Source organism: Scyliorhinus canicula, chromosome 4 (assembly GCF_902713615.1).
Source record: "Scyliorhinus canicula chromosome 4, sScyCan1.1, whole genome shotgun sequence".
In the NCBI taxonomy this organism is placed as follows: Eukaryota; Metazoa; Chordata; class Chondrichthyes; order Carcharhiniformes; family Scyliorhinidae; genus Scyliorhinus; species Scyliorhinus canicula.
The window spans coordinates 149,478,564-149,504,044 of NC_052149.1; the positions used below are offsets into that span (position 1 = coordinate 149,478,564).

Below are 25,481 nucleotides of genomic sequence, written 5' to 3' on the forward strand. Positions count from 1 at the left end.
TCACTTGATAAATGTATTTATCAAGGTCGATTTAAATTGCCACAGAAGAGAAAAAATAGGGAATATCTGTCAGATACAGCAGGTCAAAGGAAGATATAATTCTTAAAGGGTTCTAATTGCATGACACATTATCATACTGAATATAGAAAAAGACAATGATATCATCAAGTTATTAATCATGTCCAACTCTGCATATAATTTCATGCTGATATTATCATCTTTCTCAAGAGATGATTCTGTCGACATAGGTTTTCTGCAAAACCATGGGCTGGATTGTCAATCACCTGCGAGAGTGAAGTTGGGTGTGGGAAGACTTTAGAATCATCACAGACTTTACATTGCAGAAGGAGGCCATTCGGTCCATCGCGTCTACACCAGCCCCTAAAAGAGTACCCTACCTTAGCCCACTACCCCACTCTATCCCCGTAACCTAGCAACCCCACCTTACTTTTGGACACTACGGGGAAATCTAGCGTGACCAATCCAACTAACCCGCACATCTTTGGATTGTGGGAGGAAAGCATTCCCGCATGGTGCACCAGTCTTCTCCAATGCACTGAAGGGAGAGCAGGGTAGGTGTCTGGTGAGGTATCTGGCAACCTGCACCCCTCCAACAAACTGCCTGTTAAGCTCCTTCAAAACTTGTTAACAGGCTGGAGGAGGATAGAAGGAGGTTATCAAAGCTGCGAAATGGGATGCTGAGCGAACAGCCTGGGGCACATTAGAACATTACAGCGCAGTACAGGCCCTTCGGCCCTCGATGTTGCGCCGTCCTGTGAAACCCCTCTAAAATCCCTCGACACTATTCCCTTATCGTCCATATGCCTATCCAATGACCATTTGAATGCGTTTAGTGTTGGCGAGTCCACTACTGTTGCAGGCAGGGCATTCCACACCCTTACTACTCTCTGAGTAAAGAACCTACCTCTGACATCTGTCCTATATCTATCGCCCCTCAATTTAAAGCTATGTCCCCTCGTGCTAGACATCACCATCCGAGGAAAAAGGCTCTCAATGTCCACCCTATCTAATCCTCTGATCATCTTGTATGCCTCAATTAAGTCACCTCTTAACCTTCTTCTCTCTAACGAAAACAGCCTCAAGTCCTTCAGCCTTTCCTCATATGATCTTCCCTCCATACCAGAACACAGTGTTTGCTGAATCAATAAGCAAATTCGACCTGATATTCCCAAACATTGGTTGTCATTTGAACAGAGTAGATCAATAATGCAACCGATCATTTGGACACTTGTTTGGACCATGAGGCCCTGCCCTTCTGCCTGCTCCATTCTGCAAGATAACAGCAGGTGCAGTCAGTCATGGTGCTGTCTGCCTTTGATAATCACGCTCCGGAACCAGATCCCACCTCTCAACTTTCCTTTGGCCCAAATAGGAGCTTTGCAAATCAAAATTGTGCTATGACCCAAGATTGAAAAGTGAACTCCACGGGCGAGATTCTCTGCACTCCCGACGGTGCGGAGAATAGCGTGGCTCGTAAAATTTTACGGCCACGCTGTTCCAACGCCCTCCCGCTATTCTCCCCCCCCACGCCCGACTCCCGATACGAATCGCTGCCGCCGTTTTTTTACGGCCGGCAGCGATTCTCAGCTGATCGATGGGCCGAGTTCCCAGCCCTTTACGGCTGTTTTTACGAACGGCAAACAGACCTGGTCTGGCCGTTCGTAAAAACGGCCGTAAACTCTCGATTTTTAAAACCATGGCACCGATTGGGCCCGATGCCCGCGCACTCTTTGTCCTTCCGCCGCCCCGCAGTATCCATTCGCGGGGCGGCTGAGGGGCATCCCGGCCCGCGCATGCGTGGGTTTCGCGCAAATGCACGATGACGTCATCCGCGTATGCGCGGGTTGGAGTCTTCCAATCCGCGCATGCGCGGCTGACGTCATATGACGCGTCAGCCGGCGCTAACTCTGGCAAGCGGGCTTAACCAAGCGGACCAGAATCGGTTCCCGGTCAGGAAGGGGGGGGCTGGCGTCAAACCCGCCCGGATTTGACGCCAGCCTTACGATTTCTCCCCATATGGGAGAATTGCGCCTCACATGTTTCTTGCCTTTTACATGTTCAAAATAGAGAACAAATGAATATTGAATCTATCCATTAAACATTAGGAAATAAATAATTCTTTCACCTTTGGAAGATTCAATATGTGTTCATCTCCCATCAGTTTAAGTGAAGTACAGTGCAATTCTATTGTCCTGATGTGCAGCCATCAGTAAATAATTGTTAAAAGCAGGAATAGTTCCATTTGCATTGTCTCTAAAGCTGTTTAGTTATGTGCTATTTTTACAGTAACTAAAGCCCTCACATACACTCCTTCCTCTATGGTGAAATGAAATCAAACTACATCCCAAAATTGTTCTCAACCACCCTGCTAAATTTATAGCATAAAAAGTACATTATTCTTCTGTTGGTGAATACAATCAAACTTGCAATTAAGTGTGCAGCTTACTTTCTGAAGGCTTTTGAGAACACAGACTGGGTAGGTTATATTTTACTTTGTTCTCTAGTTTTAGCAAAAAGTGATGCAAGTGGGAAAAAGTGGGAAACATATGGGTCAGCAAGTCTATGATTAACACTGCACTTTGAATCATGGTCTTGCTTGTTATTCCAGACACTGGTGGGTCCCTGAGTGAGAACACACCCCAGACTAAAGCTCCCCATATAAGATTTGCTTTGGTAGGCCATAAGATCATAAGACATAGGAGCAGAATTAGGGCCCTTGGCCCGACGAGCCTGCTACGCCATTCAATCATGGCTGACATTTTTCTCATCCCCATTCTCCTGCCTTCTCCCCATAACCCCTGATCCCCTTATTAATCAAGAACCTATCTATCACTGCCTTAAAGACATTCAGTTATTTGGCCTCCACAGCCTTCTGCGGCAAAGGAACTCTTTGAGATTCACCACCCTCTGGCTGAAGAAATTCCTCCTCATCTCTCTTTTAAAGGATCGTCCCTTTAGTTTGAGATAGTGTCCTCTGGCTCTAGTCTTTCCTACAAGTGGAAACATCCTCTCCATGTCCACTCTATCCAGGCCTCGCAGTATTCTGTAAGTTTCAATAAGATCGACTTCCGGTGGCGGCGATGTTTGAGTGAGCCGCACATTCGGCAGGCTCTCACTCCGGCGGGGCTTTAGGGCTGATTCCCCGCGATAGCGGGACCACGGAGCGGCAAAAAGGCGGCCGTGAAAGTGCTGGAGAGCGGGCTGCAATCGATGGAACCGTGGGAGTCCAGGAAGTAGAGGAAGAGAGAGAGAAAGAGACAGAGGCATGGAGCAGAGGAAGCTGACCTGGAACTTAAGATGACGGACACACGGACCTTTCTTGCTCCAGGAGAAGAAAAACAGTTTTGGAGTCGCTGAAGCAGGACAACTTGGACCCACTTCAGATGCTCAAGAGGTAAAAGTTAAGGAGCTGGGAGAAGGAAGGCGGCAGCGAAAGTGCTGAGGAGCGGGCTGCGGCACATGAAACAGCGGGAGTCCAGAAGGCAGAAGAAAAAGGAGAAAAAGGGCAGAGGCAAGGACCTGAAGAAAATTACCTGGGACCTAAGATGGCGGAACAACGGACCCTGGACTCAGCAATCCAGCAGGCATTGGATAACATGCTCCAGGTAATGAAGTCCAGTTTTGAAGCGCTGAAGCGGGACAGCTTGGACCCAATCCAGAAAGCGGTGGATCAGCTGAACCAGAGGCTGGATGCGCAAGATGTTAAAGTTAAGGAGCTGGGAGAGGCGGTGGAGGAGCAGGCGGATGCGCAGATGGTTGCGGCGCTAGAAGTTGACGGGCTGAAAGAGCGGCAGAGAAGACTGCTGGACAGAGTGGAGGAGCTGGAGAATAGAGTCCGCAGGAACAACCTGAGGATGGTCGGCCTCCCGGAGGGGGCTGAGGGAGCTGATGCTGCAGCGTTTGTAGCAGACCTGCTGAAGCAGCTTATGGGGGCCGAAGCCTTTCCGCGACCGCCGGAGCTGGAGGGGGCACACAGAGTGCAGGCAAGGCAGGGGCGGCCGGGCGGACCCCCCCGCCCGATGGTGATTAGGTTCCACAGGTTCGTGGACAGGGAGCGGGTGCTGCGGTGGGCAAAAAGCACCAGGAGCAGCACGTGGAACAACAGTGTTCTCCGCAATTACCAAGACCTAAGCCAGGAGGTGGCTCGGCGGCGAGCAGCCTTTAAGAATGTCAAGGAGGTGCTGTTCAAGAAGCACGTGAAGTTTGGTCTGCTGTTCGCGGCTCGCCTATGGGTCACGCACCAGGGTCAACACCACTACTTCTCCGAGCCCGAAGAAGCGATGGATTTTGCGAGGGATTAGGGGCTGGTCCCGAAAAGAGGCCCCACGGACGCGAATTAGGGCCCGAGGATTACCGTGGGAAGATACGCCGTATGGGCCTGGACTGCTGTTCAACAGTTTGCTGGGCCAAAGGGGCCAAGCGGAACATTTGGGACTCTTTCCTTTGTTCATGGACATTGGTTTGGGGGGTTTTCTTTTTTTCTCTTTTTTCTCATGTTTTTTTTGTTTTTTCCTCTTATTTCTGTTTTTTCCTTTTTGGGCGGATTTGTACTTTTTGTGCAGCTCGCGGAGGACACTGGAGCCGGCTTGCTCCAGTGGGTTGGAGAGGGGGATGGGGCACCGGGGAGTGGGGAGGAGGACGGGGAAACAATGGGAATGAGACAGGAAGGCGCCGGAGTGTTGAGTCACTGGGCTAGCAGATTGGCTAGTCAAGGGAGTCAGGTGGGGGGGGAGATCACAGCCAGTGGATTGCAGGGGTGGGGGTATCGGGGGATGTGGTTAGTGGGGGGGGGGTTGTTCTGCTGACGTGGGAGGGACTTGAAATAGGCACTGGAAAGGAGGTTGAGGGTGGAGGCAGCCAACGGGCGGGCCAGGAGTGGCGCGACGCACGGGCCGGGGGCCGGCCCGAGAAAGGCTATGACTGACCGGCGTGCTGGGAGGGTTGGGTTGTGCCCCCCGACCAGGCTGATCACCTGGAACGTCAAGGGACTGAATGGGCCAGTTAAGAGGGCGCGGGTGTTCGCGCACTTGCGGGCTCTGAGGGCGGACGTAATTATGTTGCAGGAGACACATCTGAAAGTGTCTGACCAGACCAGGCTAAGGAAGGGCTGGATTAGCCAGGTCTTCCACTCGGACTTGGACTCGAAGTCCAGGGAGGTGGCAATCATGATCAACAAGCGGGTGCAATTTGAGGCGGAGGGCATAGCCGCAGACAGGGGGGGGCAGATACCTGATGGTACGGGGCAGACTGGAGGGAAGAAGAGTGGTGCTGGTGAATATATATGCCCCGAACTGGGATGACGTGGACTTCATTAAAAGAGTGCTGGGGAAGATCCCGGACCTGGACTCTCGCAGGCTAATAATGGGGGGGGGGGACTTTAACATGGTCCTTGACCCGGCTTTGGATCGGTCGTGTCCCAGAACGGGTAGACTCCCAGCAATGGCAAGGGAGCTGAAAGGATTTATGGAGCAAATGGGGGCAGTGGACCCCTGGAGAGATAGACAGCCGACAGGAAGGGGCTACTCGTTTTACTCACACGTCCATAAAGTATATTCTAGGATAGATTTCTTCGTACTAAGCAGGGATTGTATAGGGGAGGTAAAGAACATGGAATATTCGGCAATTACTATCTCAGACCATGCCCAGCACTGGGTAGACCTGCAGATTGGGGGAGCGAGCTACCAACGCCCGCAATGGAGGCTAGACGTGGGACTGCTGTCGGAGGAGGGGATCTGTGAGAGGCTTCGGAGGTGTATGCAAAATTACTTGCAGGTGAATGACATGGGGGAGGTCTCAGCGGCGACCCTGTGGGAGGCGCTAAAGGCAGTAGTGCGGGGGGAGCTGATTTCAATTGGGGCCCACAGAGCCAAGGCAGACAGGGCAGAGATGGATAGATTGGTCAGGGAAATGGGTCGGATAGATGAAGAGCACGCGGAGTCCCCGGGGGAGGTTTTACTCAGGGAGAGGCAGAGACTACAGGCGGAACTGGGGGCACTATCCACGAGTAGGGCCGTGGAACAGCTTAGGAAGGCGAGGGGAGCGATGTACGAGCATGGGGAAAAGGCTAGCAGACTGTTAGCGCAGCAATTCAGGAGGAGGGAGGCGGCCAGGGAAATAGTTAGAGTGAGGGATGGGGAGGGCGCAAAGTGGAGGACCCGGCAGGATTGAATAAGGTATTCCGGGACTTCTATCGCAAGCTGTATACTTCGGAGCCGCCGGAAGAACCGGAGGAGATGAAAAGGTTTCTGGACGGGTTAACCTTCCCAACAGTAGGTGGGGGGCGAGTGGATGAGCTGGGGGCCCCGATTAGAGTAGAGGAGGTATTGGGGGGCCTAAAGGCCATGCAATCGGGGAAAGCCCCGGGGCCGGATGGATACCCAGTAGAGTTCTATAGGAAGTTTCTGAGCTGGTGGGCCCGGTCTTGGCGAGGGTTTTCAATGAGGCACGGGACAGAGGGACCCTGCCGCCGACAATGTCACAAGCCACTACATCACTGATATTGAAGCGGGGTAAAGACCCGGAGGCGTGCGGGTCCCACAGGCCAATCTCCCTGATTAATGTTGACACCAAGCTCCTGGCAAAGGTACTGGCGGTTAGAATGGAGGACTGCGTACCGGAGGTGATTGGGGAGGACCAAACTGGGTTCGTGAAAGGTAGGCAGCTGGCGGCCAATCTGAGGAGATTGCTCAATGTGATAATGATGCCCCCGGCGGGTAGGGAGGTGGAGGTAGTGGTGGCAATGGACGCCGAGAAGGCCTTCGACCGGGTGGAGTGGGACTATCTATGGGAGGTGCTCGGACGGTTTGGGTTCGGGGAGGGATTGGTGGATTGGATCAAATTATTATATCAGGCCCCGAGGGCCAGCGTCAGGTCTAACAGAGAAGTGTCGGAGTACTTTAGGTTGTACCGAGGGACCAGACAGGGCTGCCCGCTCTCCCCGCTGCTGTTTGCTCTGGCCATAGAGCTGCTGGCGATTGCGCTGAGAGCCGCAGAGGGATGGAAGGGGATGGTGAGGGGCGGGGTAGAACATAGGGTCTCTCTTTACGCAGACGACTTGCTCCTGTACGTGTCGGACCCGGTGGCCGGGATGGGAAGTATACTGGGAATGCTGAGGAAGTTCGGCCAGGTCTCAGGATACAAATTAAATACGGCCAAGAGTGAAATGTTTGTGGTACAGGCAAGGGGCCAGGAGAACAGATTGAGAGGGCTACCGTTTAGGCTGGTTGAGGAAAATTTCCGGTATTTGGGAATCCAGGTGGCACGAGACTGGGGCAGGCTGCACAAGGAAAATCCCCGCGGGTGAAGAAGGCGATGTTGGAGAGGAACCGAAGCGAGGGAGGGCTGGCTTTGCCGAGTCTGATTAATTATTACTGGGCGGCCAACATCGCTATGATAAGGAAGTGGATGGTGGGTACCGGGTCTATCTGGGAGCGGGTGGAGGCAGCTTCATGCAGGGGCTCCAGCTTGGCAGCCCTGGTCACCGCTCCTCTACCGCTGCCGCCGGCCAAGTACACCACCAGCCCGGTAGTGGTGGCGCCCCAGCGGATATGGGGCCAGTGGAGGAGGCATGTAGGGGAGATGGGGGCGTCGCTTTGGGCGCCAATCTGCGACAACCATCGGTTTGCCCCCGGGAGTATGGATGGGGCGTTTCGAGTATGGCGGCGGGCGGGGGTGGGAAGGGTGGGCGATATGGTCCTGGAAGGGAGCTATGAGAGTTTGAGGAGCTTGGAGGAGAAATTTGGGCTGGTAAGGGGAAATGATTTTAGGTACCTACAGTTGCGGGACTTTGTTCGTAGACAGGTCCCATCTTTCCCAAGCCTCCCGCCAATCGGAATCCTAGACAGAATAGTCTCTAGGGGGGAAGAAGGGGAGGGTAGAATCTCGGGTATTTATAAGGTGCTCATGAGGGAGGAAGGGTCCCAGACAGAGGAACTGAAACTTAAATGGGAGGAGGAGCTAGGCGGGGAAATGGAGGACGGGCTGTGGGCAGAGGCCCTGAGTAGGGTAAATTCGACCACGATATGTGCTATGCTCGGGCTGATTCAATTTAAGGTCGTTCACCGGGCCCATATGACGGTGGCTCGGATGAGCAAATTCTTTGGGATAGAGGACAAATGCGCTAGGTGCGCGGGAGGACCAGCGAACCACGTTCACATGTTTTGGGCATACCCTAAGCTGAGGGGGTACTGGGAGGGATTTGCGGATGTCATGTCCCGGGTGCTAAAAACAAGGGTGGCGATGGGTCCAGGGGTGGCAATTTTTGGGGTTTCGGAAGACCCGGGAGTCCAGGGGGAGAAAGAGGCCGATGTTCTGGCCTTTGCTTCCCTGATAGCCCGGCGACAAATACTATTGGCGTGGCGGGACTCAAAGCCCCCGAAGACTGAGTTGTGGCTTGCGGACATGTCGAGTTTCCTGGGTATGGAAAAAATTAAGTTCGCCTTGAGGGGATCTGTACAGCGGTTCGCCCGGAGGTGGCAACCATTTATTGACTTCTTTGCGGGAGAGTGAGCATCAGCAGGGGGTGGGGGGGGGGGTAGAGTAGAGTAGAGTAGGAGGGATAAAATGGCGGGTGGTACCGGTGGGAGAGGAGCGGGCTTGTGCAGTATGTTACGATTGAAGTATTGAAAGTACATGGATGTTTGCACATTTTTGCCTTTTTTGCTTTGTTTCTGTTGATGTCTGTAACTGTTTACAAAGCCAAAAACGACCTCAATAAAATTGTTTATTAAAAAAAAAGTTTCAATAAGATCCCCCCCCTCATCCTTCTAAACTCCAACGAGTACAGACCCAGAGTCCTCAACCGTTCCTCATACGACAAGCTGTTCATTCCAGGGATATTTCTTGTGAACCTCCTCTGGATCCTTTCCAAGGCCAGCACAAACTTCCTTACATAAGGGGCCCAAAGATACGGTAAGCAAAAGTCAGGCATTGTGACTACATGACCAGCCCAATTCAGTTGTGATTGTTTCAATATGTGCATGCTTGGGCGGCACGGCGGCACAGTGGTTAGCACTGGGACTACGGCGCTGAGGACCCGGGTTCGAATCCTGCCCCTGGGTCACTGTCCATGTGGAGTTTGCACATTCTCCCCGTGTCTGTGTGGGTTTCACCCCCACAACCCAAAAATGTGCAGGTTAGGTGGATTGGCCGCCCTGAATTGCCCCTTAATTGGAAAAAGTATAATTGTGTACTCTAAGTTTATTTTTAAAAATATGTGCATGCTTGACATGCCAGTTCAGGTGATCACCTCAGTGTTCGATATTTTGTTCTGCCACCTGACTCAGTAACACCTGGGGCGGCATTCTCTCCTACCCGGCGGGGCGGGGGGTCCCGGCGTAGGGGAGTGGCTTTGGGGGCTAGGCCCGCGCCTGAGCGGTTGGCACCACGCCGACTGGCGCCAAAACAGGCACCAGCGGCCTTTCAGGCCCGGCGCCCGGCGTTCGCCGGTTCGCGCATGCTGCCGCTGACGTCACCACCGGCACATGCGCACTGGGTGATTCTCTTCTGCCTCCGCCATGGCGGAGGCCGAGGCGGCGGCAGAAGAGAAAGAATGCCCCCACGGCACTGGCCTGCCCGGCGATCGGTGGGCCCCGATCGCGGGCCTGGCCACCGTGGGGGCGAACCCCAGGGTCCGATTGCCCCGCGCACCCCCGAGGACCCCGTGGGCCCGCTCGCGCTGCTGATCCCGCGCCACCAGAGGTGGTTCAAACCTCGGCGGCGGGAGAGGCCTCCCAGCAGCGGGACTTCGGCCCATCGCGGGCCGGAGAATCGCTGCAGGGTCCCCACCGATCGGCGCGGACGTCACGCCGATCAGCGTGGGGTGATTCCCGCCCCCGCCAATTCCCGGGTGGCGGAGAATTTCTGCCAAGGCGGGGGCGGGGATTTTGGCGGCCCCGGGCGATTCTCCGACCCTGCTGGGGGTCAGAGAATTTCGCCCCACAAGGCGTCCAAAGTGAAAGTAACTCAGCTCCCTGACATGACATTGGTTCGCTCTCAAAGTCTCACCTGCATAGAGCATAGTGAACAGGACCATTGCTCAGTCGACTTTCAATTTGAATCATGGTAAATCATGACTAGATATTAAGTGAGATATGTACCACTCTCCTATCACACTGAAGTGTTCAAGAACATAATGCATCAGGCTAAATGAGCTGCGTCAAATTTATTTACAAATTAAGTAAGTTTAGACATCTTTGAACATCTCTGAAAAGTTAAAATAATAAAAGGGTAGGGTGTAAAATTTAACAAAAGGTCATTGACCAGAAACATTAAATGTGTTTCTATCTCCACATATGCCATCAGACCTGCTGAATTTTCCAGGATTTTCGGTCTTTATTTCAGAATTTGGCTTTTGTAAAATATTTGCCTTTTTCTTCTTTACAAATCCTTTGAACCTCCAGCCTTTAAATGCAAATTACGTGGGGCGATTTCTCACTGAGCTCCTTTTGTTTAATACCAGCAGTGAGATGATTGGTGGATTGAAAAACCTGACAGGTATCTGGATTACAAAAGGCTGAACCTCAAATTCTGACAAAACGGTAGTGGATTGGGATTGTTGCTTTCCGTCTCACATTGCCTGAGACTGATTCCTTTTACCTAATCATGACTAGGAATTATAACTTCATTTGTATGGTTGATCAGAGAATTAGCATATAAATTACCTTTTGTAATTGGATTGATTCTGGATCAAAGTTTACTGGTGTCTCGAGAAAATTGTTTCCCATCAGTCTACACTATTTTCCATGTAAGCTTTTGGACTCTATTTTGATATTTCCACAATATATAGAATATACATCAATCTCATGGTAAAAAGCTTATATTTTTCATATCCTGGATCAGTTTATCATCTCCTTTCAAAGTCTTAGATCACATCTCACTCTTTCCAGATAAAACAAGTCTAGCTTTTTCTTAACCTTCCATCAGGACTTATTTTTCTCATTCTCAAATAAATCTTGCTTCTGTACTGTCTCAAAGTGACTAATACATGGCAATGTCTCTTTGCTATAGTTCTTTCGCCAACCCCCCCCCCACCCCCCCGATTCATACTTATGAACAGAAGAATTAGGACCAGGCCCACTTGGCCCCTCGAGTCTGCTCCGCCATTCAATAAGATCATGGCTGATCTGATTATAACCTCAGCTCTACATTTCTGCCTACCCCTGATAACCCTTCACCCCCTGCTTGTCAAGAATCAGCCCAACTCTTGCTTAAAAATATTCATAGAGTTTGTTTCCACCACCTTTTGAGGAAGAGAGTTCCAGAGACTCCAGACCCTCTTAGAGAAAGAAATTTCTCCTCATCTGTCTTATTTTTAAACAATGACCCCTTGTTCTAGATTTCCCCACAGAGGAAACATACTCTCCTCATTCATCATGTCAAGACTCCTCAGGATCTTCTATGTTTCAATCAAGTTGCCTGTTACTTTTCTAACTCCAGCAGATACAAGCCTCAACTGTCCAACCTTTCCTCATAAGACTACCCACCTGTTCCAGGTTTTAGTCTTAAACCGTCTATGAACTGCTTCCACTGCATTTACATCTTTCCTTAAATAAGGTGACTAATATTGTACCCAAAGGGACGATTTTCTGGCCCTGTGACGTCATGCCAGTGGGAATCACTACTGGTCTCCAAAAAGATAAACCATACGTGATGACCACATCGAGGGCTCGGAGATGAGTTATAGCCCCCAGGTGGTGAGGGACATGGTTGGGCAATGTCCTGGCATGGGGGCAGGGGGGTGTTGCATGCATCGGTTGGGGGAGGGGGTCCTTTGGTCCAATGCTGGTCATGATGGGGAGGGGGGTCTTTAACTTCAATTTGAGGTCAAGGCGCCCTTTAAAAATGGTGACGTGATCTCTGTGGAACGGGGCTCGTTGGTGTCTTTAGGTCCTGCCCCTCAGGAATTATGGCGTAAAACACCCCCCCCACCGCCCCTTCCCTTTCTGACATTTGATTTGGAGAGAAAACCGAACTGTTCCATTGGTTTTCAGAACATTACATTGTGCTATTTTGGGGGAAAACTCCACCCAATATTCCAGATGTGGTCTCACTAATACCATCTATAACAATAGGAAGCTTTGCGTCTCCTCCTTAAATCAATTAAGGGATCATAATCTTCTTTGACCACTTCTTCTATCACTCCATTGTGCACATGAAGCAACAATAAAGTTGGCAAGTTGGCTAATGGGAGAATTAGGCTTCAGTGCGAGCACACATCTTGCTTTCCTAACTGACAATAAACTCCCTGCCTTGCTCCCATTCACACAGTCTTGAAGTTACCATCCCTCCTTTAACACAGTGGCTCATAATAAGGGAGAGGTGCACTCATAATGGCAGCTAAGTATGCAAATCTAGATAATTAACATGTTACTTGACAATAGGGGCTTCAAGATTGAGTCCAGACCTGTCTTCATCTCACATCCACCCATATTGTACTAAGTGGTGATCGGGAGAGGGATGTTCTCAATTTTTGTTTTGTTCGTTCATGGGACATGGGCCTCGCAGGTTGTGCCCGCATTTATTGCCCATCCCTAATTGTCCTTGAGGGGGCAGTTAAGAGTCAACGATACTGCTGAGGGTCGGGAGTCACATGTAGGCCAGACCAGGTAAGGACGACAGATTTCCTTCCCTAAAGGCATTAGTGAACTAGATGGGTTGTTACGACAATCGACATGGGGCTGGTTTAGCTCACTTGGCTAAATCGCTGGCTTTTAAAGCAGACCAAGCAGGCCAGCAGCACGGTTCAATTCCTGTACCAGCCTCCCCGGACAGGCACCGGAATGTGGCGACTAGGGACTTTTCACAGTAACTTCATTGAAGCCTACTCGTGACAATAAGCGATTTTCATTTCATTTTCATTTTCAATGGTTTCATGGTCATCATTAGGCTTTAAATTCCAGATTTGTTTTTCAAATTTCACCATCTGCTGTGGCGGGATTTGAACCTAGGTCCCCAGAGCATTACTCTGGGTATCTAGTTTACTCACCCAGTGACAATACCACTATGCCACCTTCTCCCCAATTTCCTCATCTCTCATTAGATGATGCTGAAGCTACTGCAGGGCTACCTCAGTTGAGATCAGCTAACTTAGCATAATCCAAGGGCAGAAGTTAATGCTTTCCTTGTCGATATGGATCAATTTATAATACATAGTACACTTTTTCAGAAAGCCTTCATGGGACCTGGTATTGGTCTCATTTTAGATGTGCATAATATTACTTTCTACATTTGTTATGATCCTGTTAGGGATCATTGATATTTAAAGGGAAATCTGAATACTGTGATTAATTGAGAGCTACATCATGAGATTTCAGGTTTGTAAACAAAATCCAATCTTATGGTATGTAAAAGAATTTTACAAAGCAAGCACTATTAACACTATGGGCGCGATCTACCGGCCGCATCACGCCCGACTGGAAACGCGATGTGGTCGGTAGATGTCGGGTGAGGCCATGGCAACTCATGGGATCTACCTAAGTCCTGCGAGGTGGCACAACCAGATTCCCGCCCAGCCACGCACGCTTATGTAGGTTTTAAACGTACTTACGTGTACTTAGCCATGCTCTACCAGGCTCGCGGGACCTACCAACCTTCCAGGGGAGGCCTCAGCCAGGCGCCCATTCACTACTAGCCCACACAAAGACAGAACAGCACGCGGGGAGTTTCCCGGGTTATCGGAGATGCCTGGCAGTCAGGGATAGGCAGGGTGGCCCCCTGGCCCGCCCCTTGGAATGCAGGCACCTTGGCACTGCCTCCTGGCACCATGGCACTGCCATCATGGCACTGCCAAGGGGCCAGGGTGGCACTGCAAAGCCAGAAGGAGTACTGCCAAGATGCCAGGCTGGCAGTACCAGGGTGCTGGGGTGCCAGTGTGGCACTGCCTAGCGTGAGAGCCTGAGAGGGCCATGCCAATGAAAGGAGGGGGGAGGAGCGTTTGAAGGGTGGGAGCAGTGCAGCACAGGTAAGTAGCCTCTAGGAGGTTGGGAGGGTAAAGGGTGGGGTTCCTGGAAGGGGGAGGCCTGTAAGCGGGTATAGGGGGACCTGAAGAGATGGGACCCTTAGGGACCACATAGCAGGCTGTCCTTACTTGGGGGAGGGTGGGTAATTTCCATGGGTGGTGGGGGTGACATTGCCTGTGGGTGGGGTGTGAGGGACCCTCAAACCTGCATAGTAATTGGGACACCCTTTCAAAATGACGCCGCAATCTTTGAGGAGTCATTCTGGCCAGATAGTTCAGCTCCCCAATTATGAAAATGTGGGCTAAATCGGTGGGAATCTCCCGAGAGCCCATAAAAGTGACTAAGTGTGGTTAGGTAGCAGTGGGGAACTCACGGACAGAGCTGAAAGGAAACTCCCAGCAAAACCTTTTCTGTTTGATTGCACTCTAGAGTTTGTAACTATGTATTAGGCAGTCAGGTTTTTTGCCACCCCCAACAATGTTCTTATATGTTGCAAAATCTTAATGTTATTTTATTCCAAACCATCAAAAGTATGCCCCACACCTCTGGAATTCAGTTTAATTCTCCTCAGTGTTCCACCTCGACTCCGAGGTAAGAAATGTCGTCAACCTCACTACTGTGGGTCCCTCAGTCCATTGTTCTGGTTGCTTTTTCAATGCTTCCCCCCACAAAATCTAAACTGGGATTAAACCTCATCCACATCCCACATGGTGACCGATAAAAATAGTATTTTCTCTGCTTAATTGCAGCTCTGACTAACTTGCATCTCTTCTCTGTGAACTGAAAACAGTATGAGATCTAAGCTGCAAATGTCCATTTTTAGAGTAAAGACCCAGTAAATTAAGTCATCTCCCTCTGCTTATCTCCATGGCAATATGACGTGCTTTGGGATGTCCTCAAAGCAGAAATTCAAACACTTTCTGTGGATTTTAACCTGTGGCAATTAATTGTGCACGCCATTCCTGACAATGGACCAGGAAGTGGGAAGGACTCCTACTATCTTTTTTCTTTTTCTGCATGGAATTACAATTAAAATATCAAATGTCGGCAGCATACACGGGAGGCAGGTTTTGCTTACAGCGGTAAATTGCGCTATTAGCAGTCAATGCAGCAAGTATGGGCAGACTACAAAAGAGCTATCCTGGACTAACAAGTAGGCTCTTCATCATGGCCACAATTTTCCTGCCCAATTCCATTGCCATTAACATAAAACTAATTGAGAGCATACAGATAGAACAGGTTTTACATTTTTTAATTTCACTTGTCAATATTTCACATTACATTGGTTTCACTTAAATCACATGTGCATTATTGTTATTTGTCGAGATTAGCTTTGTTAGGGAGCTAAATCTACTGGCGCAGCTCATAGTTGGTACGCATTGATGGTTACAGGGGAGATCGGGAAATTTCTTTATTGGGGATGAAACATTAAATTGTTTTTTTTAAAATAAATTTAGATTATCCAATTATTTTTTTCAATTAAGGGGCAATTTAGTGTGGCCAATCCACCTACTCTGCACATTTTTGGGTTGTGGGGGTGAAACCCACACAAACACAGGGAGAATGTGCAAACTCCACACGGACAGTGACCCAGAGCCGGGATCGAACCTGGGACCTCAGCGCCGTGAGGCAGCTGTGCTAACCACTAGGCCACCGTGCTGCCCCAACATTTAATTGTTTTTGCGTTCACTTTTTATTGAATGTCCATGTTAGTCCACTGTTGTAACTCACATCCTGTGGGACAAGGCTGAACTTGCAGGCTCAGCTGACCCCCTCATCTATGTATTGCAGACTGTCAAAGATTACTCTCAGCAGAGATTATTAAACTTTAGGTGAACTGAAAGCCCGAATGATTTTGCCAACTAACATCCTGAGATTCACCCACATGTGGACAGTACTGACACCACTATTTTGGGCCTTCATTTTCTTACCTTGACTGACCATTTCTATCACCCACTACCATATCCAGGACCCCAAGCCCTTCCCGCTTCCACTTCTCCTCGCGCCTGATCACACTCCACAGCCCTCCCACTATTGATTCACGCTTTGCTGGTCCTGAGCCTCCACACAAACTGCCATTCACCTGCTCTCCTCCCTTGTGTTGTAAGATTCAACAAGGAAAACTATTGACCTCAGAAACAACTGCACAAAGCGAGCTGTTGCACACCACCTTTAAGCGAATATGAAACAAATGCCGTGGGTTTCCTGATCGCCACGGACTTTACCTTGATGGTAAGACGTAATTTTAAAGCAGGTTTGATGCTAACAAATATTCATGGCACACATATATTATAAATACAAACCCACCACAAAACACCATGAGTCCTGACATACTACAAACACACTGCAAACGTAATTAATCTCTGAAACGCCACCTGCCATAAGAAAATCAAAATTTCAGTTCCCATATCATTCAGTCACACAGCACACCACGTTTTCCGCTGTCACAGACCCCATAAAATCCCCCCCTTTGATTCTGTAACCCATATGAATAATTTATATTGTAAATGGATGTGATTGCTTTCTCCAGACTTCTCTGGGCCCACAAAAAAGAACACCATATTTGCAAAGCTTCTTTCATCTGGAAACTATATACACAATTTAAGTGCCTTACTGGAATAATTGCAGACGCCATGACCCTATCCAAAGATGGGTCAGCAGTTGCTCATGTTTTTATACCTCTCTGTCTGACCTTGTAAGGTAAACATAGGTTTAACATAGGTTTAGTTCTGACTAACATCAAACTTGTTTGAGTTGCATTGAAATCAGAATTGTGTTCACTAGTTTCTCAAGCAGATGCCCCTGCTTATCGACAGTTAATGTTTTAATTCCTAAAACTAAAAGTTATGTTTTTAAACATATATATTATGAACTAGGAAGTTGTGATGTTGACAAGTATGCCTACACCAAGGTATGTGTGGATTCAATTCGTATGTCATTCTCCCGTATTAGGATGTTATAAATAGTCACCAGAGCATACAGCAAAATGAAAGAAAGGTAGGGCAAGGAATGATGAGCGTTCAGAGTTTGAGGGAGAAAAAACTGAGTGATCCAAAATGGAGAGAAAGAATAGCAATAATGGGAGAGTGTCATGAATTATCCTTACTCACTGTCAATAGACATTGACATTGAACGCTCCCAGTGAAGTCACTGGGTGGCAATCAGGTATCTGAACCTGACTGATTTATCTGCTCCCTAATCCAGAGGCACCGATCACGATTCCCCAAGCTGCCATTTGAGATGAGGATTGAACATGCGTCTGTGCGTTTTTACTTTGAATGTTTAGGCAGGTTCTGACCAGCAATCAGTGGATTTAATTAAGCTAAATCTGTTCTTATTTCAAAAGGAACTTGCATTCTGAACATTTTAAATGCGAGGCCACCTCTGACACATAGCCACAAAGGTATCTCTTTTCACATTAACCAGATATTATGCCTGCGCAAAATGTTCCAGCCCTAGCTCTATGTTGCTGCCTGACAAATTCAGAATTTAACACAGTCAGGCAGGGCTGCTGCTCCAGCCGGCTTCTTACAGCATACCAGAGGCTCAGTATTGACAGTTTACACTCCCAGGCCAATTTGCTGAATGCTTCTTGTAAACAATGAGGAGCAATGAATAAGCGCATGGGGTGGAGTCAGGAACTGTGAAATTTCCGCAGAGATGGAGAGTTACCCTTATTAACTAAACAGAACCTCAGGGCCACTCAGTAGGAAGTATTTGTATGTGTAGGCACTGCAAACTTCCAAATTAACTAACTTTGAACTGGGTTGTCCAGCTTCAAGTATGCAGCTAATTTTAATAAGTGAAAAAAAAGAAGGGCTCATTCACTTTGTGATGGCTGAACTTTAAAGATATCAGGCTGGATTCTCTAGACCCCCAGCCATGTGTTTCTTTCTCGTCCCGCCGCTTGTCAATGGGATTTTCCATTGAAGCCACTCCATGCCGCCGGGAAACCTGCAGGCGGGAGTGTGTTGCCGGCTGGAATAGAGAAATGAAAAATGAAAAGCGCTTATTGTCACAAGTAGGCTTCAAATAACGTTACTATGAAAAGCTCCTAGTCGCCACATTTCAGCGCCTGTTCGGGGAGGCTGGTACGGGAATTGAACCGTGCTGCTGGCCTGCCTTGGTCTGCTTTAAAAGCCAGCTGTTTAGCCCAGTGCTAAACCAGTCCCTAATCACAGAATCCCAACGGCCGGAAAATTCCAGCAAATGTGTGCGCGTGATTGGATCAATTGGGCATGCGTGCATGGGGCATACTTTTTATGCCCATCCTCGCGAGAATGGACAAAAGAGGGTGCAAATATGGCGGGGTGCGATTCTCCCAAATGGAGCCCACGTGTTCGCGCCATCGTGAATGCCGTCGCGTTTCACGACAGCGCGCAACGGGCACGGGGACGACCGATTCTGTCCCCCACAGGGGGCCAGCACGCGCTGGAGCCGTTCACGCTGCTCCAGCCTCCCTCCCCAGTGCCAAATGGGCACCGCGCCAACCCGCACATGCGCAGTTGGGCCGCGCCAATCTGTGCATGCGCAGGGGACTTCTTCTGCGGCCGGGCCCGACTCAACATAGCGTTGGTGTTCAAGGGCCGGCCACGCAGGAAAGTAGGCCCGGGGGGGAGAGGCCGGCCCGCCAATCGGTGGGCCCATATCACAGGCCTGACCCAATCGGAGGCCTCCCCCCCCCCCCCCCCCCCCCCCCCCGGTGAAGGATCGCTTTTCCCCGCCCCACAGGCCGGCCCCCCCAACCCTACGCGCAGAGTTCCTGCCGGCAGCGACCAGGGGTGAACAGCGGCGGTGAGACTCTGTTGTTTCCGCGCAGCCGCTCCACCCATCCAGGCCGGAGAATCGGCGTTGTGGCGCGGTTGCGGCGATTGCCCGGCCCGGCGCGAGGCTCGGCAAATCGTCCCCGGGATTTCGGATGACATATGTATGTGTTCTAGCTCACAACGTGGCATCTGAAGTGCAAGTATATTCATAGTCTTGCCCTCAAGGCCAGGTTGACATGGATGACCATCACTGTATGATGCCCAGTGATATTCAGAGATTAACATCCAGGTGACCATTTGTGCAGTGCTCACAAGGTGTGAGTCAACATGTTTCATGCCTTATTCAATTAACTGAACAAATCTGTGATTTAGGGATTGCTGGGCACAGTTTGGTCAGCAAAGATTATACACACTGTTCCTCAACATCTGCCTTTTTTTTTGAAGGGGACTAAATTTCTAATTGTTAATTTTTAAAACATCAGCAAATTCCCTGTCACACTGTGATGTGTTAGACCGACTTGAGCTATAGAAATATGAAGTGACCAATGCTGGGAATATATGTAGGGTGGGGGAAGCAGGAGACAGGGGTTCCTACTTGGGTAACAGTAACATTGTTGGAAAGCCCAGCCAGAAGAACAGAAAGATGATTTCCGCTGATCTTTTGCTGAAATTGTAGCAAAAGATCATCAAGGAAGACCCTTCAATAAAAATTATTTTGCTACCTAATCCCTTGAATTTCCATGAATAAACACATACTGACTTTAGTGAGATCTCTTTTCACCTTTATGTTGAATGATTCTTATTCATTGATAAAATTCTTCATGATTGTTGCTGTTTTACAAATAGGATATTTGTGTTAATCAAGTGGGTGTGTGGCACATTTAAATGTGTAGGCTGCACCAGGTGCAGATCATGTATATATAAATATACATCAAGCTTTGAATCAAATGATTGAATAGACTTGAGAACCTAAAATGCCTCTTCCTGTTCCTGCACTACTGTTGTGGCTATGTTATTACTCGAGAGCAGCCTGAAGTTGGTAGCATGGTTGCGGTTGTCTGCTACATTCACCTGGCATATGCCCTTAAGTGTGCTCAAAATAAGTAATTCTAGGCCATTAAGGGTGTTCCAGTGAATTACCAATCCAGTGAATTGTGAATTCCTGGAGTTACGAAGAGAATAATTGCACTCGCAATAGATTTTCATTTTCGATTTCAATGGGTGGCACAGTGGTTAGCACTGCTGTCTCACAGTTCCAGGAACCCGGGGTTGATTCCAGCCTTGGGTGACTGTCTGTGTGGAGTTTGCACCTTCTCCCCGTGTTTGGGTGGGTTTCCTTCAGGTGCTCCAGTTTCCTCCCACCAGTCAAAGGTGCGCTGCTTAGATGGACTGGCCATGCTAAATTGCCCCTCAGTGTCCAACGGTTAGGTGGGTTTACGGGTATAGGGCGAGTGAGTGGGCTGGGTGGGGTGCTCTTTAGGAGGGTCGATGCAGAAGATGGGTCGAATGGCCACCTTCTGCACTGTAGGAATTTTATGATTTATTGAAATCTTACACTGGCCTTTTCAAAGATTATTATTGCACCTAAAGCAAACTGTGGTATTATGGTGTGTGACATCTAGTTGTAATAGACGCAATATAGTGGAAATGTGATGAATCAAGATTTTTATATCTAGAAGAAGTGAATCTCGTATTACGTGGCTCATACTAATTTGAAAGGCATGGGCAGTATTCACTGGATCATTATAAAACCCCTCCAACGGAATGAAAATCAGATGGATTCGATAATCTATAATGAGCGGTGATCTGGACATTCACTTTATGATGCTTTAAAAGGACCAGAGAATTGTGCCTCTTATACTGCATGAATAATTCTATTGCTCGGTAATATGTACTCTTGGACTGTCCTTTTTAGGAGACAAGGTCTAATTCTCATAAATAACCACATCTTGAGGGGAACCAGAGGGTGATTGACTGCATTGTAGAATTGTTTGAAATAATTTAAATGTTATGTCAATAAATGCAAAATAGTTTAAATTGTCTCGAGGAATTTTACAGAAATTTAGAAATCTCATAACTTTTGATTTCCGTACTTCACCTCATTCCAATAATTCACTATATTTAAACTGGGAGTCACAGGAAAAGTTTTGTTAAAGAATTTACTTAGTAAGTAGTATGTTCTGTTCATATGATGCTCTTTAGCATAGAATTAGGCAGTGCGCAATTCCTTTATATATACATTGTACACAATGTGCGGTACCTTACAATATAATTTAGATGATCTTGATCATTATCTACAATGTATTATGATAGTGCGCATTTGTATTCTCCCATATTATTCTAATGTTGTTGAAATTTTGCTATAAACCTTCAGCTCCTCTGCTAATTTTAATATTTATTATCCTATTACCAATATCTTGCCATGTCTGCCATGTAAAAGGAAAGAAGCAGCATAATGAAATTGTGCACATTAAGAAATTAAGGGCAATGGAACCTCAATTATCCACACTGCAATTATCCACACTTTCAATTATCTATAAGAGTTTCAGTGGGAGTTGTGAGGCCAGTCAGCATTCAAGCTTAGTTTTGCAATTGGGCGTTTTGAATTGATTTTCACAGGCTCTGCGTTCTTGATCCCAAGGGATAAGAAGTTGTTATCTGGATGTCCAGTATCTGATAGAATTTATTAACCTTGCACCTCTGATATCTGGTGTTAAGTCAAGAGACCAATGGGAACTTGAGCCTCATGTCTGAAAGACAGAGGGGATTTGGATTTCTAATACTTTCCTTCCTCAAGAATTTTTAAAATGGAAAACGAAACTGAGAACTTGATTAAGTAATCTAAACAGAACAATCGGAAACTAAAAAAACTCACTATGTCAGTCCAAGTATGAGGGACCCAAATTATCTGCCAATTTGCATGATCTATCAAAAGAAGGTCTGTTCCATTACTGCAGATAATTGAAGTTCCCAGTTAAAATTGATGTTAGATATCAATTGATAACAAATTGATAGCAAAGTCGATTCAATCAGTTACATTGGATTATTGCCACATAATCTCCCACCAGCTCTCTGCTGTCCGGTATTTATCTTTGGTCAGCGGGATTGGGAGATACAGGCTGGACTCTGTTCAGTCTGCAAAATTGTTTATTCAGTCCGTCACAAGTAATATAACTTATTCTTGAAATAATCAGCTAATCTTCACAATGGTGGCTCCACCAAACTTTTGAAAATGTGAATTGTTTTAAAAAAAGAAAACATTTTCAAAAACTAAAACCATACAATCAGCAGGAAGCCATATTACTGAGAGGGAAATCATTTAGAATCAGAGAGCAAATAAGGAGACCAGTCGGCCTATCATGCCTGTGCTGACAACCATTTGCAAGGTTGAACAAATGGTTCTATTCCACTGCCCTTTCATCACAGTTCTGCAATTTTGCCCTTTCAAATATTTACCCATTCCCTTCGAAAGTTACAGACTTAAAACCGTCTCAAAGGCGTTTCCCCTTGAGAAGTAAACAGTGCTCAAAGACATGCAAGAAGCTGAAAAGTTTGATGTAAGCCAGAGAACAGAGAGAGGGAAGCAAACCATGAAATATGTCACAAACGTGATTCATGAGTGAGGGTGTGAAAAGCGACTCACAGTCGTTCTAATTGCTTCAGATCCTGAAAGGCTCCTCTTTCAATTACGTTGATTTGGTTCTCCTCAAGGTGTCTGTAACAAAACAAACAAAATGGTCAGATTTTGCATCTTCTATTTCTTCCTATTCTTGGCTCTAAAGTAAGGATAACATGATTTACTAATCAATGATACTTTGTAGTGATAATGCCCCCAATGTAAAAGTCCCACCATGGCCATAGCCATCAGAATCAACATGTTTGAATCAAAAATGGCAGTAATATGTAGTCATGACACAACTTCACAGATAAAAAAGAATTGACCTTCAACCTTTTTAATGACTCTCAAAATGTTGTTGTGGTCGAACCTGTACCTCCATCCTCCAACAACCCAATTCACATCTTTGGTAACCAAAGAGTCATTTGCTTGCAATGGGGTAAATTCTAATGACACCAGACTTCCGCATGTGCGACTCTGGGCAACATTTTGATGAAAATAGTGCACTCTCGTTCTGAGAAGATTATTTTGTACTCTGATGCAAAGGGCGCTGGAAAGATAAGATTTTCCATTTTCTGCTCTTGGTATCAATGCCTAGGACAAAGCAGCTACTCGAAAAACTGTGCTTTAACTACAACTTGCAATCCAATAGCAAACTAATGCAAATAATGGCTACCAGGGGCTAGATTAAGTCTACACTGTCGTTAACGTTCAGGACTTCACCAGTTCATAGTGTTATATGAATGCTTGTTATTCAAGGGCCAGCCATCTCTCTCTTTGCTGGCTCTGCAATTATGTGTATTAAAACAAGAGTGCAAAAGCAATAAACTGATATGGACATTGTTTGGCTGCCAGATTCATTCCATGTGGGATTAGTAGGGACAGGAGATATTTAGCCAATTAGTATGGGCTGTATTCATAAAACAGAACTAAAGAGACAGTCTTCTAAACCATTGAACAACCCCATCATCCCAGGACAATACCAAACCCCAACTTTACTAGCTATTTTAAAAAGGAGTAACTTATGCAATATTTTTCTTGCTTGTGTCGCACATTCATATTGTGTCACTGCCAGAAGGACATCAGCAGCACCCATTTAAAGTGGTTAGAATTATTTTTACAGTGGTAATCATCATGAACACGCAATGTGATGTTGATTTATTTTTAAACATTTTTTTAGAGCTCTGCACTATGTTCCCGTGATGGTGCTGTGCTCAAAGATGTTGCATAGAGGAGCACTGAGCCATGCAGATGACATGGTTACATGTGTGTATTCTGCCCTGTGCTGAGTTAACTGATCTCCATACAATTTAAGTAATGTTTCTGCATTGAAGCAGATAAAAGCTAACTTAGAAATACATTCCAGGAATAGTGCCATCTGATATACAGGCAGAGCTACTACTGGCAACTATTATGGACGTGACCTACGGGCCATTTCACGCCCAAGCGGGAGTTCCACACAGCTGCTAGATGTCGAGAGAAGCCTCCCATGGGCTTTCTGGCACCCAGTACACCTCAGGTCTCGAAGTGTCACGATCAGGATTCCGCTCACAATGGGCAGTACCAAGCCTTGCCTGCCTATGTCAATTTGAAGCTCACTTAGGCGTGCTCACCGAGGATCTACCAGGCTCCCAGTCAGCATGGCAGTGCCAGAGTACTCAGATGCCAGGGTGGCACTGCCAAGGGTCAAGGCCTGAGGAGGGCCAAGCCCATGAAAGGAGGGTGGAGCTGGGCATGAAGGGTGGGGATTGCTAGGCGAGTATGAAGGGGTCTCTGTAAGGTTGGGTGGGGTGAAAGGTGTGGTCCTATAAGGGGGGTCTGAAAGGGGGCATAGGAAGGTATGGAAAGGGGAGGCCCTCAGCCATCCCACACTACGGTTGCATCATTTGGAGGCGGGGGGGGGGGGGTAGTGTCCATCTGTATGGTGGGTGACATTGCCCATCCACAAGCCCACTTCGAGATTAGGGCACTCTTTCAAAATGGTGGCCAGATCTCTGAGGAGACAGTCTGGCCTGCGAGTTCAGCTTCCCAATGATGAAAATAATTCTAAGTGTGGGCTTGACCATTGAGAAACCCGCCAGGGCCCCAAAAAGTGAGTAAGTGTGGTTAGATAATGGTGGGAAACTTGCCGACAGAGTCGGTGAAAAACTCCCAGAAAAACCCACCACAAATGACACTTAGAAATTTTTCCGTTAGATAGTGCCCTACGTCTACATTGCACAAACTATTATTGAGCAGCTGGGCAGAGCTACTGCCACAGTGATGTTGTACATAAAATATTATTGTTTAACGGATCTTTTCATGAGCAAGGGAGCACAGCAATTAGCTTCCGTGTGCAGAATTAGCAGATTTTCTGTTCTACATGTCTATTCATTGACCTCGGCTTAAGATTGTCGGTATATGGGACTGGATTTTCCGAACCTCCACGCCGGAATTGCGATCAGCGCGGGGGCAGAGAATGGGCGTTTATGCCAAAATCCAGTCCGAAGCCACTCCCGTGATTATCCGATCACCGGAGAATCACTAACGAATCGCGTGCACGGGAACTACGCAGCGCGGGTAGGGGGCCATTGACAGAGGCCCCCTCCCACGATTCTCCGAGGAAAACTGGCTGAGTCCCCGACGGTTCTAACCACCTATCGGCCAACGGGAACGGCCGCACTGGTGGGAGGCAGGGGCATCGATCACCAGGGTGGGGGGGGGGGGGGTGCTCATGGAGGGCCAGGGGGGCGATTGGGCCTCACGGACCCGCAGGCCCGAGCGACCATGGGGGGGGGCCTACATTCCGGGTGCCGTTCTGCGGGCTGAGTCCACAGGCCGCCGTCCTGCGCATACGCGGACTCCCGACCACAATTGCGGGGCCTCGTATCTGCAGCCAGAGCTGCAAGAAGCACTCCGTGGCACTGAAAGCCCCTTGCAGGTAGGAGAATCACTCTGGACTTTCTTCAGGAAAATCCAGAGTGATTCGCCAGCAATGTTACCCTGTCGTGGGGGTCATAGCCCAATTATTGGAGAATCCAGCCCATGGTTGCTGGGTAACAAGAACTCTTAACGTAAGATCATAATCCAAAGCTATCCACAGAAACCAATTGGAACACACTAGGCGCGATTCAGAGCCTG

General features: G+C 48.1%; 1 protein-coding gene across 1 annotated transcript in view; it reads right to left on the reverse strand.

The window, feature by feature from the left end:
• The window catches only part of LOC119965073 (slit homolog 3 protein-like), a 758,703-nt gene that overhangs the window by 662,783 nt on the left and 70,439 nt on the right, over window positions 1-25,481 (reverse strand). Inside the window, exon 3 of the mRNA XM_038795337.1 lies at window positions 22,389-22,460. Coding sequence (XP_038651265.1) covers window positions 22,389-22,460 — 72 coding nt within the window. The remainder of the gene's footprint in view (window positions 1-22,388; window positions 22,461-25,481) is intronic.